At 38.6% G+C, this 16666-nt stretch overlaps 1 protein-coding gene across 1 annotated transcript; it reads left to right on the top strand.

Annotated features, from left to right (window-relative positions):
- The first annotated feature begins 618 nt into the window (after positions 1-618).
- Positions 619-9548, top strand: SLC35G1 (solute carrier family 35 member G1). The gene is made up of 3 exons (XM_085325704.1): positions 619-1046; positions 4921-5101; positions 5638-9548. The coding sequence occupies exons 1-3, from the start codon at positions 833-835 to the stop codon at positions 6395-6397; spliced, it is 1155 nt and encodes a 384-aa protein (XP_085181830.1). The 5' UTR covers positions 619-832; the 3' UTR covers positions 6398-9548.
- Positions 9549-16666: the final 7118 nt, after the last annotated feature.

Raw genomic sequence — 16666 nt, 5'->3', positions numbered from 1 at the left:
TTCAGTGACATGACAATTACATTTTAATGAGCCCACTGAAAAGAAAGCCGAGCTATTTAAATCAGTGTAGAGATTGGATTAGGAGGATTTCACACTGTGACATACAGAGCATAGAAAAMCTGTAATAAAAGCTCAATTAGCTCGGTTAGACATCAGTGCACAAGCGCCCCATGACAAGCAGGATGACCCACTACCTTGAGGTTTCACTAACGCACAGAAGTTACTACGTGCTTTTATTCAGATGCTCAGAAGACGCAAAAACGCCCCTAAAACAACTTTCTGTCCCCCCCCCCCAACGGTGGCAACGGCCGGCCCCAACGGTCACGTCGCGGGGCGGGGCCCGGCGGCTCCGCTCCTCCCGCTGCCGCCTCTCGCCTCGCCCGTGAGATGGGAGCTCCCCCTCCCGAGGCGCGCTAAGTGTCGCCGGCACCTGGTGCTCCCCAGACCCCGGTCTCCAGCAGGGCTCCCTGGGGAGGCGGCAGCGGCCGGCCACGCTGCGCCCCTCACAGGGAGCGCGGGAGGCAGCGCTCCCCGAGAGGGCGCCGCGGTGGAGCTGTCAGGGCGCTCTGCCCTGCCCCCAGCGGGGGCCTTTGGCTCCTGCCCGGCTTTCGGGCAGGTATCTGYAAGGGGGCGAAAAGCGGAAACCCCGCAGCTATTTACAATCGCTGCCCCGGCTCGGGGGCTTTCACGCCGCGGCGTGGCGCGCTGCTGTGCCCGCCTCGGGCGAGGGGAGGGAGCCGGGCGGCGCGGGGCGGCGGCGCCGCATGCGCAGGAAGCCAGGTGCCCGCCGGCTGCGAGGAGCCGGTAACATCGCACGCAGCCGCGCGTCCTCATGGTGCTGTGTCAGCGCGGCGAGGCTGCTGCCGCCGCCGTCTCGGCTGCCGGCGGGAAGAAGCCGGAGGTGCCGCTGAGCCAAGAGGACGATGCGGAGCCGGGGCAGCCGCAGCTGTGCTCGGAGCCCGGCGTGGAGGCGGCGGGCGCTGAGGAAACCCACGTTTGTGGCTGCTGCTCGGGGTTGTCCTGGCCGCGCTGCTGCAACGCACCCGGTGAGGAGGGGGAGCTTGGCAAGGGGGGCAGGGAGGCAGTGCCCTCCCGGCTGGGGCTCCCCGCCCCCGGGGTGACATTGCCGGCGGGGCGGAGGAAGAGGAAGCGGCCCCGAAGGCACCCGCGCTCCTCGCACGCGGTGACGGGCACGGAGCGCAGCCGCGCTGCCGCAGGGGGCGCCAGGCACCTGGGCTGCCCGCGGCAGGCTGCGGCCGTCCCGGGGTGGCGGCTCGCCGCACCTGCYGCGGGGGGGAGACCCGCGGCGTCCGTGCCAGGGCGCTGGGCCTCGCCCGTGCGGATCGCCTCCCGCCACCGCCTCGCCCAGCGCGCCGGCGAGCTGCAGGCAGGACCTCCGCCGGCCTGCGCCTGGGGGTTTTCCCGGGGCTTTTGCGGCTTCCTGCTCGCTTCCGTCGCTGGGGAAAAACGGCGGCGCCCCGGGGAAGGGCCGAGCGCTGCGAGCCGCTCCCGCGGCGCTCGGTGCTTTCTGAGAGGGGTGGCAGCAGCATGCTGACAGTAGGGGGTGKTGGGACGCCGTATACCCCACGTGTGACTTCCCTGGTAATTTTTTCTTACCTCTGTGTGAGTATACTCTGCAGTCTTAATCCGCGTGTTTCACCCTGACACTTGATYATTTTGAATTGGTGAGGCCATTAACTTATTGAGAAGTATGCTGCCGTGTGTTTGCATAAGCTTAATGTGGCTTTAATTGATGTGCTCTGAAAATACTTGACTTTCGAAGTTGTTGTGCTGTGAAGTACTGTAAAATGCAAAATTTTAAAATTTTAACAACTTACTGAAAATRTTTCTCATGTAAATACGGAATATAATCGATACTTCAGCAGAGAATKGAAAAAAACATAGCAGTTTTTGGTAAATAAGTGACCTGTAGAGAGCCCAAAAGAGAGTGTTAATTTCACTGGTAAAGAGCACTAGTATCACTTTTGAGTCAAAGCTTGGAAAAAAACCCCAGCAGTATTTGAAACCCTGTGGAATTTGCAGGTATTCACCTCAATTGTTTTTATTTATTTATTTTTAGCARTCTGCTTGGCTAAATGTTAGTTGAGTCAGTGGCTACGCTGTATAAATCATGCCCACGWCTTGACCACATGACCATAGTTACTTCATCCACACCCTGGTGTGCTTCTTAAGGTGTTAAGAGCAAATGACTTTTTCCTGGCTTTCTTGAAGGTTTGGGAGAATTACCTCACTGACCTCTTTCCCCATAGGTGGTACCCTTCTGCCTCTGCTACTCTTCTCAAGTTTCATGCACATGAGAAGTGTTAGTTTTCTTTTTTCCCAATGTATTTATGTTTTAAGTATAAAAACTCTTCATAGGAGAAYATGATATTAAAATGCAGATAAAAAGGATTTACACATGGGGGGGCAGTAGGATGTATTTGACTAGGACTTAAGAGATGTAAGATTGAAAACCTTATATATAGAGGTGGCCAGATAATAAATTCGGAAAATCAAAGATCTGTGGAAATACTTCTTTTTCCTCAAATCTAGTAGCCAGTCATGAAAGACTGTGTACTTTGACTTTTTTTAYTTTTAGACTGTAGTTCTGTTTTGTTTTTTAAATACCAAAAACATAAGTTCTTAAGCATCTTGATGGTAATGGGTTAGTTTGGAGGCTTAATGCTTAGCTGGGTGAGARTGTTATCTTAACCTAACTTTTTCTTAATATATACTTTGAAATAAGTATTCTTGAACTGTAATTCTTGTTTTTGGTGGAAGAACTTGTACCATTTTATTTTTAAAAGGAAATACGTGCTTTTAAAATGAGTATGTGCTTTGGCAATATGAGATGTTGATGGCTTAAATTCTAGTGTTACAAGATAGTTTTTCTGRTGTGCTTGATATATTAGGTAGTTTWCAAAAGTATGAGTGCATTTTTTTTTKGTTCCTTCAAATACAAAGCCTCTGGGTGTAACATCCTTTTAGCTTAGTTTGATTTAATTTGATTAATTTTTTTCCATTTCAACACTTGTATTATTTAGATTACTGCAGAAGGAAGCCAATCAGACATGCTATCATGGCTGAAATAAAACTTAATAGTTCTGTTTGTTCAGTGTTCTTCCATAAGCCAGCCTGTGTTTGGATTTCCCCTTTCACTTATAGGCCACTCTGATTCCTCTTGATTTAATATTAGAGACATTATTGACCTTGTATTTCTTTCTTTTTAAGTCCACTCTGTTTCACACTTGGTAGATGTCCCAGACCAGTGCTGGTTAGGGGCAATTTTAATAGTTGCTTGTAGGTAAGTGGCTGTTGCTAAATAGAAATATTTCTATCAGTAGAAATTTCCATTCATTTTCAGCAGTAGGAGTTCTGAAACTATTTTGCCTTCTAGAAACTTTAAATTCAGGTTGCAGWTAAGCCTACTGTATTCAGAACAAATAAAGCTAGAACCAGTGTGACACAAGGACCAACCCACTGTCTCAGCTCTAAGATAGCAAGAAGCAATTTCTCAGCCTTGAATGCTGATCTCTGGGAGGATCAAAAAGGCTGTGACAAGGTTTGTTAATTAAAAAAAAAAAAAAAAACCTACCTCAAAACCGTATTGAGTTGCTAAGCAACTCTCAGCAGTGCCCCGCTGATTATGCTGTAGAGGATCTGTAAAGCTCACTGGCTCCCACACAGTGTAACACGAGGCATCTTTTATCAAAACACTGCTTCAGGAACATGGAGTTCTTGCTCCTGTCTTTAGAGGGTGTAGTAGAARAAAGAGTAACCCCTAGTATTTTATGCATGCAGGAAAAAAAAAGATGGTGGGGTAATAGCCTGCTCTGCTCCTCAGGTGGGTTCTGTTTTCTGTGGTGTTCCCCTCTAGTTTGAGTGAAAATACTATTAATCTTCAGCAGGGAAGTTCTTAAAAAGACTGCTTTCTTTGGAGACAGTGGTGAGGTCAGCAACAGTTCACCCTCTGTGCTTTCATTTTTTTCATAGTTGAGGGTGGAGAAGATGGGTGGAACTAGGAAGGGTATGTCACTGAAGAGTGCCTGAGGGCATGAGGAAGCTTAGGAACTGACCTCAGGAAGAGAGTCTGATAGATGAGTGTAAACTAAGGGGAAATGTAGGTCTTCATGGAACTTTTAGGAGTATCAGTACTTTAGAGCAAGTAAATGATGTTTTAAAAGCTAAGCACTTACTAGATTTTCAATCAGAAGATTTTTTTTTTTTTTTTGATGCTCGTTAGAAGAAGGTATTTATATTCTTAGAGCAAGATAAAAATGTTTCATAAAACTTGTTTAGCCCAGGTGAAATTTAGGGTGTTTTGTTATACCTGATGTTTATCTTAAAGCTAATGTGAGGTGCTTTCACTGTTTTTACAAATTTGTGTATATGTGCACCCACAGGAGAAAGGGAACTAAATTGTTGCTTAGGAACTTTGTCTTGCTAAATAATCAGATGATTTCCAGGCAGTAAGTTTCAGTGTTTCATAATTATTTCATGGACCCTTTTTTGCAGTCAGTTATATGTACTGGTCCTTGGGTGGTAAGCAAATTGATATAACACATCTTATTAGTGAATCTCTCAGACGAGTGTGTGATGACTCCAAGAAGTAAAGCCTACTAACTGTTGTAGAACTGAGAAGTGTGGGGGATAATTTTGCATCAGAAGTGTTTGATTTTAGTTTTATCTTCTGTTTAAGGGGGAAAAAAAAAGGAGACCAGTGACAGTCAATGAAACGTATTCTTAAGGTATATCTGATAAATATAGTATTTGCGTTTAGTTTTTTTGCTTTCCTCTTCCTCTACCCTGAAAATAGCTATAAATTCTTAAAGCACTGCGGTAGATGAAGCCATCTGAGAAATCTGGTAGGTAGGTAGATAGGTCATTATTAACTGGAGGGCTTTTTTTCTTCTGTTGCAGGAACAAAGAAGAAAGCCACCTGTCCAGGACTTGGTCTGTTTTATACTGTACTGTCTGCCTTCTTTTTCTCGGTGACCGCTTTACTTCTAAAAAAAATAGAAGATGTGCACGCTGTGGAAGTGAGTGCATTTCGATGTGTTTTCCAAATGGCATTTGTTCTTCCTGGTTTAATATACTACAAGTAAGTATAGCAAATGTTTGAATTATGAGTTACTTCATAAAAATATATCCAGAATTATCACTCAGATTGGAATTCAAATCACATTGCAATATTAATTCAGACTTTAATTGAATAAATTGCATTGTTTTGGAGCAGCATCTACTATCTGACTAGACTAGTTGATAGTTTCTCAGTACAATTCAGCAAACTGAAAATCTTTAGAACTTCCACAGTTCAGAGTCAACAGGGATTATATCAGATGTATTGATCTTTCGTGGAGTGTTGTTCTTTTAAAAAATGTAATTTGTATATATTCTTCGGTTATTTTGCAAGCACAAATCTAATGCCTAGAAGAATGACTTCGAATGTGATTGAGGATTATGGGAATGAAAGGTCTGTGTGATCAGACAGTTTGAAATATTTTGACATGTGAAATGGAAAGTTTCTTATTTTGAAAGTCTATGCGGTTAAATGTAATTGAATGTTGATCACAAAATAAGCAAGATGGTGACATTAATGTGTCTTTTTTTTTCCCCCCTTCTTCTCTCAATTTTCAGAACAGGGTTTTTGGGACCAAAAGGTAAAAGAATCTTTCTTTTCTTCCGAGGATTCTTTGGCTCTAGTGCAATGGTTCTTCTCTACTATGCTTTCCAAGTAATGCCTCTAGCTGATGTCACTGTTCTAACTTTTAGCAGTCCTGTTTTCACATCATTGCTGGCTTGGATCTTTCTCAAAGAGAAATACAGTATTTGGGATCTTCTGTTTACCCTCTTTGCAATCGCCGGAGTGGTCCTTATTGCCAGACCACCATTTCTTTTTGGGTCGAGCGTTACAGGGATTGAAGGAGATTACACAGATCATCTTAAAGGAACTATAGCAGCAATTGCAAGTGCAGTATCTGCAGCTTTGACTTTTGTTATACTACGAAAGGTGGGAAAATCTGTGCATTATTTTTTATCCATTTGGTATTATGCAGTAATTGGTTTAACTGGATGTGTTATAACACTGTCTCTTACGAACGAATGGAGTTTACCACATTGTGGTAAAGATAGAGTTCTTCTAATATTAATAGCTGTTCTAGGGTTAGGGGGTCAGATATTTCTCACAAAAGCATTACAGATAGAGAAGGCTGGACCTGTTGCCATAATGAAAACGATGGATGTGGTGTTTGCTTTCATTTTACAGATTCTTTTTCTTAATCACCTACCAACTTGGTGGACTGTGGGTGGTGCCCTTTGTGTAATAGCTAGCAGTTCTGGAACTGCCATTCGTAAGTGGCAACAAAGCTCGAAAAAAGCTAAAGAAAATGAAATCTAATAATTCAGACACTATTTCAACATAAATCTTGAGAAACACAGTTTTTAAAATACTTCATTTATCAAATTATAGTATCCAGTTTATCCCAATAAAAGTTGATTTTTTTTTTCTTTTTAAAGCAAAATTAAAGTTGTCTAGACAGCTGATTGGGTATATACCTTTTTGTCTCTTGTTTAGACATGCAAGTATGAGAAGCAGGAATTTCTTTAAAAGTTGTTTGCCTCCCATCTAAAGTGGATGATAGTTATTGGACAGACAGTTTTATTTTCCTTTAATTTTTAATCATTCTGATTTTTCCACTTAGACCCTGTCTCCTGAGAAGTGGGAATCAAGGTCTAACAGGCTATTCTGGTATTCTGTGCTTGATTTCCAGGGGGATTGCAGTACCAAAAAAATTAGACTTCAGTAAAGAATTACAGCCCAATACACATTCAACTTTTGTAGGACAGATAAAGCTTATCATTGCTGTAATGTAATGTTCCCAGTAAATGTTTCTTTGGTTGCTACAGTCTTGGTGATGAGGGACAGTAGTTATTTGTATACCACTTGTAAATTAGCTGTTCTTTATGGTATGTTACACTGTAGCTGCACTCTTCTTTAGTCTATGCAAAAGATTTTTTAAAATATTTAATATAAATTAATTTAAATGCTGCTTGTGACTGCTTTGTTCAAAGTTTTTGTACAAAAATTTCTTTATGAGACCAAGTTTAAGTTCTCTTGACCTTACTTAGGTAAATGCTTTATTGTAAACCATCCTGTTTCCTGAGAATGTACTGGAGAGCCCAGACTAATTGCATTTTCATGGAAAATCTGAGTTAGCCAAGGTTATAGCAGAGAGACTAAAGAATGGGAGAGCGGAGTTAGGCATACCTGACTCATGACATGGAGGCATGCACACTGTATCAGGTGGGGCTAGTTTGCAGCTTCAGCCCCACTTCTGCTGCTGCTGCTAAATCTGCAGCTAGCCTCTTGCATGGTTTCTTATTTTGATAGACTGTATCTTAATAACAACAAACACTAAGGAAAAACTGAGTCCTGCTGTTGATGTTCCCCTCATGTTTGAGGAGGAATGTATTTTCAGTRTCGTGTGGGGTAATTTTCCCGAGTGGATTCTTCCGTACTTTTGGGTCTTATCTCAGTAGTGTTTAAAGAATGATTTAACTTGTATCTTAATTTGGCCCTTTACTTTGTATCATGAGGTTCTCTTTAGTCATTTACACTTGCTCCAGTACTTTCTTAAAGGAGCGTAATGTCATATTCTCCATACTTCATACACTACTTCTGATGATTTTGGAAAAGAAAATACCTATTATTTTGATTTACAGATGTCTAGTCACATAACTTCTTTTGCCAGTAAGCACTGCAACCCACCAACAGGGTAGATCTAGTGTAGTTGATTCCTGAAGGATTGGAACCTGTATAGTGCTTTGAGATGCATCTAGATGGTAGGAGCTGTTTTTGTGCAAGATTCTGTTTTTAAATGTATGTAGATTCACAGTGTTGGTTTAGGGACACGAGCAGGTTATGCTTCTGTGACAGAAGCAGTTCCTGTCTATAGCTGTCCATTCTCTGCTTCTCCTCAAAGCTGATGTTCAGCTATTCCCAGCATGGTCCAGAATGATCTGAAACTGCTTCCACATCTCTTTGCAGCGCAGTGTAATACTGAAATTCCAGCTTGGCACCTGTTTCTATTAATTCTTGGTGTTGTAAACTGGGACTGTTTCTTCTATTGCTCAGTCATTCTTGCCATTGAGCAACAGTTCCCAGGAGAGGGAAGGACACATTATTTACTGCTTCTGACCAAGTTTAATATGACTGTGTTTGAACTGACACTCATAAAGGTACAGTCCCACCGCAGGTCATATTGATGTTTATTTGGCTTGTTAGCTGGTCTTGGCCCATCCCCTTGTGCTAGTGCTTGTCTGATTATGTGGTGAGCTGGTCCTAGGAGCTGATCTAGCTAAAAAACCTTTTTCTATGACTCTTGGAGGTAGCAAAAACAGAGTAACCTGAGCTTGATGACAGTGTCAAAGTATTAAGAAGGGGAATTGGATAATAATTAAAATTATAATTTATGGATGCTGTTCCATTGGTACAAAATAAAAATAATGTGCAAGTTTTTGTTGAAAAAATCTAAGTCACATATGATTGCAATGGTTATGAGTCTTGCTTACACTTACAAAAATACAGACTATGGAAAAAAGGACTTTTTTTTTGGCACTAGATATGTATGCAAGTGCAAAAAGTAAGCAGACCTGAAACCAATAACTTGGTGCTGAAATTGGAAACTTAAAAATTTTTTTGCTTCATCCTAATGTAAATGGCTGTCTGAGGCTCCATCTAGTTATTCTCTTTTGCTGTTCCTAAACCTTCTCAAAATTTTGTCTTTATGGAGAGAAAAGCAGAATAAATCTGGAGGTTTTTTGCATCTGTTTGAAAAGGAAACTGTTTCCATAGGTATTCTCATATTCAGCTCTATAAAGAGCTGAGCAAGTGCATCTCAGATGAGATATGAACATTTAATATGTTCTTAAAGTAACTATCTAAACAAGTTCCTGTGTTGTAGAATGGTATTTTTGGAGCATTTTTCTGATTTTAAAATATCTTTCAGAGAGTTGCTTAAGTGTGAGAATGATGGGCTTTAATTAGTGGTTCTGTAGTCATATGTTCTCTTCATAAAGCATGACCTCTGGAACTTGCTTTTCCAGGTTATTTTGCAAGAGTAGATTTAAATTCTAAGTTTTTCTTTTTTTTTTAACGGCCTCAATCTACATTTGAGAAGACAATCAATTAATTTTAACTTTAAAAATTGAAAACTAAGTTTTTCTTGAAAGCCTTTAAGATTTTACTCTGAATTATACAAAAACATAATTACCAAAAATACTATTTTATAGTAATTGAAAATATTTTGCTGCAGTTCCCAGTAGGATAATTGCACTTTTCCCCCCAGGGTTTACGAAGTGAAACTGGCTGAACCTTGAATTTTTTTTTTTCTTGGTGATGATTCTAAAACTTTATACCTTTTTATTTTTCCCTCTGATTCTTACTTTTRAAAGCTTTTTTTGTTTTATAACAAGAAATTCTCAGGGTCTCAAGTGTTATTTTTTCTACGTTTTGAGTCACAAACATATTATTAGTGTTCATCATCTCTATTGTCCTCTAGTGATGATTATAGTATTTTAAAGTTTGATAAATGTACTTTCATTTTCTAAATTTTTCCATGTGGTATTACAGAATATTGTTGCATTGCAATTGCTATGAAGTTATTTATGTTCCTCTTGAATTTCAACATATTGATATCAATATGCCTTGAATAGAAAGAGTAATAAATAATTATTGTTTGTTTTGTCCATAAATCTAGGGTAAAAATATTTAATTGTTGTTGATGTGTCAATTTAAGCTTTTTTTTTTTTTAACTATGCAAAACACTGATTAGCTGTTGCGTCTTCATTAGGACTTTGTAGCCTTAAAGCCTTATGTACTTGAATCCTTTATGTAAAGCTGAAAAAGCTATATACTGTCACTGTGCAGCAGCCAATTACTTTTAGGTTAAGTTTATTGTCAAAATCTGCTCTAAAAGCTCTCTAAATACACCCGTACTAGGAATTCAAGAAGCTCATTGTGTAGATCAAGGCAGTCAATGTAATTAAAATGGATTTCTTACATTTCTCTTAACACCAGAAAGGGAGTGACCTCGGCATAAGAGCATTGGTGAAATATCAAATTCAAGCTGTATTTTTTTTCCTGAAACCTTAAACTGGGATCTTTCCCAGTTCCAGAGGTGTTTTTAAGATGGGTATTTGTGTAATTGTTAACGACAAGATGGATTTTAATACCTTTATCATATAGACTTCTTCCCCATCATTTTTTTTCCTTAATGAGCTTTGTTCCRGAGGTGTCTCTTGGAGGAAAGCTAACTTTTAAAGGGGCAGCATCCTTAGAAGTTCCTTTGCAAACTGGCAGTAGTCGGGAAGAATCTGACTCCCCCTTGGCATCGATCCCATGAAAGTAACAGAAGTATGATCTCTGATCATAGACGCGTTCAGGATCGGTAATGCCAACAGCAGATGTGTAACACTGACTTCAGCAGGACATTGCAGTTACCAAGGGAATGTTTTTCTGATTGTAACTGCCTATTCAAAAGAATGTTGTAATGTCATATTCCTGCAGATGCAGGTAACCTTGCGACAGAACGTAGAGTTCTGTAAATTGTTGGTGATAACACTTCTGTGCATCAGAATGAGTAATCTCATATGTTATGTGAGCTATTATATGACAAAAATGGGGTAAAGATACCCTCAGCATTAAATAAAGGATTTTTATTATGTCCTTTATATTGTTAAACATATGTTGAATGATACGTTTTGTAGCATTACTGGCTTTGTTACGTAGTATTATATTTTTATAGACAATTCTTATATCTTGAAATGTTAAGAATATTTTCATAAGAGGCTTATATTCACAATTGATAATAAAAAGAACCTGAAGAATTAATCTTTGTGTTTTCTTTTTTTATTGATTATTAGAACATATTTGAATGTAATGATTGTAAAAGCTTTATGAAAGAACTGTTAACCAAGCATAGTCCCTGTTAAATATGAGCATATGCCTCCAATTATGGTACTCTTTAATATATCACTTATACGTTGCAAGAAGCTCAATTAGCCTTCTCAATGCAGCAGTGCCTTAACTGGAAAACCTGTATCACATTAACAGGTCAGTAAAGTTAAATTTTCCTGTTTCCAAGTGGCAGTTTGATTTTTTTTGTTTGTTTGTTTTGTCTTTTCTTTCCATGTTTCATCTCAAGGAGAATGGTCTTGGTTTGAGTAGTCTTGCTTATGCAACACGGTGATTCTTGGCTTGTCCCAGTGCTTCCCATTACCTAGTTGCTTCAACAATTCAATTAACTTCTCATCAAAGAGAAAGAGCAGAAGAAAGATTGATTATCTTGTTTGCAAAACCACCATCACTTTGATACATGTCACAGAAAGACTGTAGTTTATATTAGCATTATAAAAGTGCTCCTCTCCCCAGACTGCTGTTTTGTTTGGCTTTGTAAGACCCAGGAGGTAGCGAAACGGGCAAGGGAGTTAGCCTGCTTGAGAGATTCGTGCTTATAATGAATCTTTACTTATGTGCAACTTTACTTGGTACTATAGAGGAAAACAAAATGAGGGAAGACTAGTTACATAATAGGGAGTTACTAGAAGTGTTAGTCTGTCTACATACTACTCTCCTCTTTACCTTACATACCCCCAAATTAACTTATCGTAGGCTGACTTGATGCCATCTGTTTTTCGGGCTGTGACAGGCAGGAGAAAACTAACTAATTGTGAAGGATTTCTGTGGAGAATCTTCACAACTTTCCCTTGGGAAAGTTCTTCCATAGTTTCTTTGGAATTTTTATTAAAAAAAGTCCCTTGATAATAAGGATAGAAATTTAGTAACTGTTAAAGGAAAGGGAAAATAGATACTTGGATAGGCAACAACCTTACTTACAGACTGCTAGTGACATACTGAATAGGTGGCTATGGATATTGTAAATATTAAGATTCTTAGAACAAGATTGTATATCTATGTTTACTCACTTGAAATAAAGCAAATATAAAACCTTTCAAAGGAAAAACAATATCGCAGCTTCTACTGGGAAAACAAACTTCAACAAAGTTACAAAATATTTAGAGGGTACTTAATAAAATATTCTTAGCCTCCTCCAAATTGGAGGCAATACAAGAGCTATAATCTGCAGATTAAACATTCTAATAGGTTTCTGTTGATTCTTTTGAGTCATCAGTTAACTTTGTATTGAATTTTCTGACAATAAGGAATAAATTTTCTCACTGTTTTATCCTGTCAAGTGGCAGTAAATTCTGAAAAGGAGTCTGAAAATGAGAAATTACTTTGTCATCTGAGCTTACCTATTGAGTAAAGGGAAGACTAGAAACTGGATTTAGGCCTGCTGGTGTAAAGTGATTCTGGGGATGTATAACAGATCAGCAGAAAGAAGACATTCTCATGTTTTCATGTCRGTAAGTACAACAGACTAACTTTAAACTGTAATTCCTACTTTGTAGTGTGGCTGTTCTGTCAGTAGGTGGGGCTGTCTTCTCATTGTGTAAAGTTAAAATTCAAAATGCAGTTTTAGACAAGTTTCAATACAAATGTGTATACAGCATTATATAAATATCTAAGTTTAAATAGAGTCCAAATGCTATCAAAGCACTTATATGGCTATACAGGGCTTGTCCTTTTCAGCTACTTACTAAAATCCTATTCAAAGCTTTCCATTCTCTCATGTTTTAATCTACATCCAGCACTCTGTTTCATTCAAAATAAAACACTTTATATTTCACATGAGTACAGGAGGATTTTGACACTGTTCTCTGAAATTCTGTAAGCTGTGTTTTGCCCCAAAACATGCAGTTGAAGTGGGAAGGGGACCTGCCATCTGCATATGAACTTCAGTGGGTTTGGAAGGGAGGTTGTAATATAATCGGTGTATCATCATTAGTAATGATTTTGCTGAACACTATCCTGTCTGTATATCTAGTATATGTCCGAAGCATTCTAAAAAAAAGGCAGTATCTTTTGAAATTCTTTGGAGTAGTTTGTGACAAGTTAGGATGAATTTAGGATAATAGTCACTTGTAATTTTGTACAGAAATAGGGTACATGTGCTGGCTGAGCAGTTGATGAGCATGTAACTACTGCCTCCTGTTTTTCTCCTGTTCAAGTCAAGGGGGTTACAGGTGTAGTGGCTGTTCTGCTATAATTTTGGGGGGGAGGTCTAAATAGTTCTTGAGCGTGTTACTTAGGTGCTGGTGCTCAGGCAGTGTCTGTAGATCTTCTAGCCTCTAATCCCTAGGGTAGTATTGCCAAATGTTTCTAATGCCAGGGTTTTTCAGTAGCAGTGTTGATCTGGTCACCATAGCTTAAGGGTACAGACAGGGCCAGGTGTGCAGGAAGAGAGTCTGTTCAGTCCAACCAGCTAAAAATGGAAAACTTAGTAAGATTTTGAGCACAGAAGTCACAGGCTTGGAGGAGAGTAGAGTTTGGGAACAACTGTTTCAACTTCAATTTAATTAAAGGGTGGGAAATAGTAGGGAGAGGGAGGTGATATGTTTAAATACTGAGAGCTAGATACTTTGTCAGCCTGTTTTTCACTGGAAAGTTAGCTGGAAGGTTTTTGCTGGTGTTAGCTGGCACTAAGTAAGTGTGACTCTGTTTTATAAGAAATACTGGAAAGTTTTGAGAAGCTAAGAAACACTGAAGTAGAGTAAAAATCTGTTTAATATTGCTTGGAAAGGCTATGTTGCAATTCCCTTTCATATAAAGTGCACTGTGAATGAGATACATTAATATGCATTTTATGTGTTCTCCTTTTTTTAGACAAATATGTTTGTATTATCATAAAAACTGTTCAGTGTCTATCAGGCTGTGATCAGGATGTTTTAAAAAATTAATCCTGATTTTATTTTTTCACTTTACCAGAAGTATTTTATGGCAGCCAATGCTTAGATGAGTTAAATTATTCATTAAACATCTTTATATAGTATGAATAAGGCTTTACCTTCTCTTATTTGCAGTAGTGACATAGAATAGCCATATGAGAGCACTGATAGCCAATGCTTTTCACTCTTGCCATATGGCAAAATGTTCTTCTCCATTATTAAAGATGAAGAATGCTAAAGAAAAACATCATAATCTGAAATCTCCTCTGGGAGGACTACAAATAGCAAGGTAGTCTTTCTAGCCCAGAAGAATTCTCTCCTTGTGTTACTCATCTCACTATTCTGCCTTGCTTGCCAGAATCAAAGTTGTATTTCCCCTGCAATTTATTAGTTCCCATTCTGTACTAAAAAAAAAAAAAGTAGCCATTTCCAGTTTATGATGTGATCAGTCCTCATACAGCCTCCTTGTATTTTTAAGGAGGGAAGGTGTGAAATAGATTCTCTACTGTGCAGACTTTAGAATTTATAGATACTGTATTTTATATCATAGAAACTGTATTTCCTTCATGAGTGGAACTGGCAAATTTTAATGAAAACTTCTATCATAAATCATTTTGCCTTTCCCAGTTCTATTGAATAGCCTTGTATGTCTCATGCTCACTTGAAAGGAGGGAAGAAAAGGGAAAGGAAAAGCATGTGTGGGGAAAATGATTGGTCTTTCATTGGCAAATTCTCTCTAGCAAGACTCTCCTGATGCATTCACATAGACAGGGTGCATACAGATTTAAGGAAGAGAAAGAACAGTTTGTTCTCTGATTATATGAGAATACCCTTGACAGTGTTGCTCACTTCAGCTTACAACTCTTATCCCAGGATTAGAATGAAGAAAATAGGAGAACCAGTGTTAAACCTACAAATTTTTTTATGTTTGTCTTGAAACCAGGAAACGCTAGTTTCTAGGTAATGGTGCTATTTTATATTAAACGGTAACATTCTAGATGACAAAGTTTAGATCAACAAACTGTTATGTACTGTTTTCCTCAAGAGGAATATATTTGGCAATTTGATTCAGCTCTTCTGTATTTTTTTAAAGACACTGTTTTCTTTCCAAGTTTTGTAGTGTCCACAGACATTTTGTAACATGTTTTTCTAATTTACCTTTCATCTCCTTTTATGGGATATTTAGAGCTTCATTTCAGGATTTAAAGCATTTATTTGTAGTCTTTACTGATTCCATTTTTGTGAGAGGACAGATTTCCTCTCTGCAGGCAGATAATTAATTTTTAAAAAAACATTCTTCACATTTACTTTCTCCTGTGTAAATGTTCTCAGTGCACTAGGAACTTCTAGGCAGAAGCAAGAAAGAATAAGCTGGATCTTTTTTTAAGCAGTGTCTAGTTCTCTTGAGATTAATTGATATTTTTAGGCCCCCTAACTTTTGTATTAATCATACAATGCTTATGTACAATCTTGTATAAAGAATGCTGGCCACATACAGTTTCTCAGTTGTACTTACTGCCTTCTGTTAGATGTGCAAGTGAGGATAGTCACTATACTTGCACCTCAAAGGGAAGGTGTATTATGTCTGTAGAAGAGTCAGTGATGGCACAAAAAAGGAAAACAGCATGGCAGATTGGTCAGGACACTGCAAAACTCTTCTAATCCTGAATGATCTTCACATAATGAAGACTAATACGATTGAGATCATACATCTTGTACTCCCTGTCCCCGCRAACACTCCTGTTTTATGAACTATTCACTTGAAACTCAGTGAGCTTTACAACACACTAGCAACTTACACATGCTAAATTAAAGGGGCTAACCAACACTATAAAATCTTCTAAAGGCTAATGTTTTGTATTGTGAACAAATTATTTAGTCCTTCCCATATCTTTCTGAAACAATTCTCAAAAACGATTCTTAATGCAATAATCTGGACTACATATGATCTTAGGTCACTAGAATCTGTTGGTTTTCAGGGGTTTGTTTACGTCTTCATTTTATTTTTACAATTTTGGTGAAAATTTCAGGTGTGCTTATTTTGATATCACACTTGGAGGAATTTTTCTCTGATTGGTTTGGCATTTTCGGTATTAGATGCCTAATAACCACATGTATTTGTTTTCTTAACCTTAGCATATGATCCAAGTTATAATCGGTGCCTCTGTGTTAAAATATAACAACATGTCCCTAAAATACAGCATATGGATATTTTGATGAAAGGAAATTGGGAGATGTTGCTTTTATAAAGCTGAAAGCTGCAGAGCAGATGTGGAAGGAATTACTGCAAGGAATCTCAACTGACATTAAAACAGAAGCTGAAGTATACTTTGTTTTGTTTTTATTATAAAAGAAAGAATGCTTTACTAAAGATCTGTTCTATTTAAGATTATGCAAAACTGTTCAGGACTAGATACAAAATTTTATGCATTGATGTGACAATGCAAGTAGAAGGGCTTTTTAAATATTTAGTAGTAAAAGTTCACATGATTGTGAAATATATATTTAGAAATTACAGTAAATTTAATAATGTTCCCTTTGGAGGGAGAAAGATATCCTAGATAGTGCAAAGTTCATGTCTTTTTTAATTTTATAAGCAAAGAACAAATTATAAAAATAAAGGATAAAATTGAAATCTATAAAAATAAGTAAATAAAGCATTGAAGTGCCTACCAGGAAATTGTGGATGCTATTACAGTACTAAAAGATGTTTTTCACTTTATTTTTCTACCAATTAATTCATTAGCGGAATGCTACATTAGAATTGCAGAAAAGGTGTGAATTACTATTCATGACCTTCTTTCTGAATAATCTGGGG

Source organism: Rhea americana, unplaced genomic scaffold, assembly GCF_003343005.1.
Source record: "Rhea americana isolate MKP2758 unplaced genomic scaffold, rheAme1 scaffold_122, whole genome shotgun sequence".
NCBI classification, from domain to species: Eukaryota; Metazoa; Chordata; class Aves; order Rheiformes; family Rheidae; genus Rhea; species Rhea americana.
Note: the sequence above shows the minus strand (reverse complement) of the source record. Positions and strands in the feature narration are given on the sequence as shown.

What these genes read in the sequence shown, in the direction of transcription:
- SLC35G1 (XM_085325704.1), top strand. Translation starts at nt 833, where the DNA reads ATGGTGCTGTGTCAGCGCGGCGAGGCTGCTGCCGCCGCCGTCTCGGCT. An exon ending in GCGCTGCTGCAACGCACCCG is followed by an intron (nt 1,047 to 4,920) that starts GTGAGGAGGGGG and finishes CTTCTGTTGCAG; the next exon opens with GAACAAAGAAGAAAGCCACC. An exon ending in CCTGGTTTAATATACTACAA is followed by an intron (nt 5,102 to 5,637) that starts GTAAGTATAGCA and finishes CTCAATTTTCAG; the next exon opens with AACAGGGTTTTTGGGACCAA.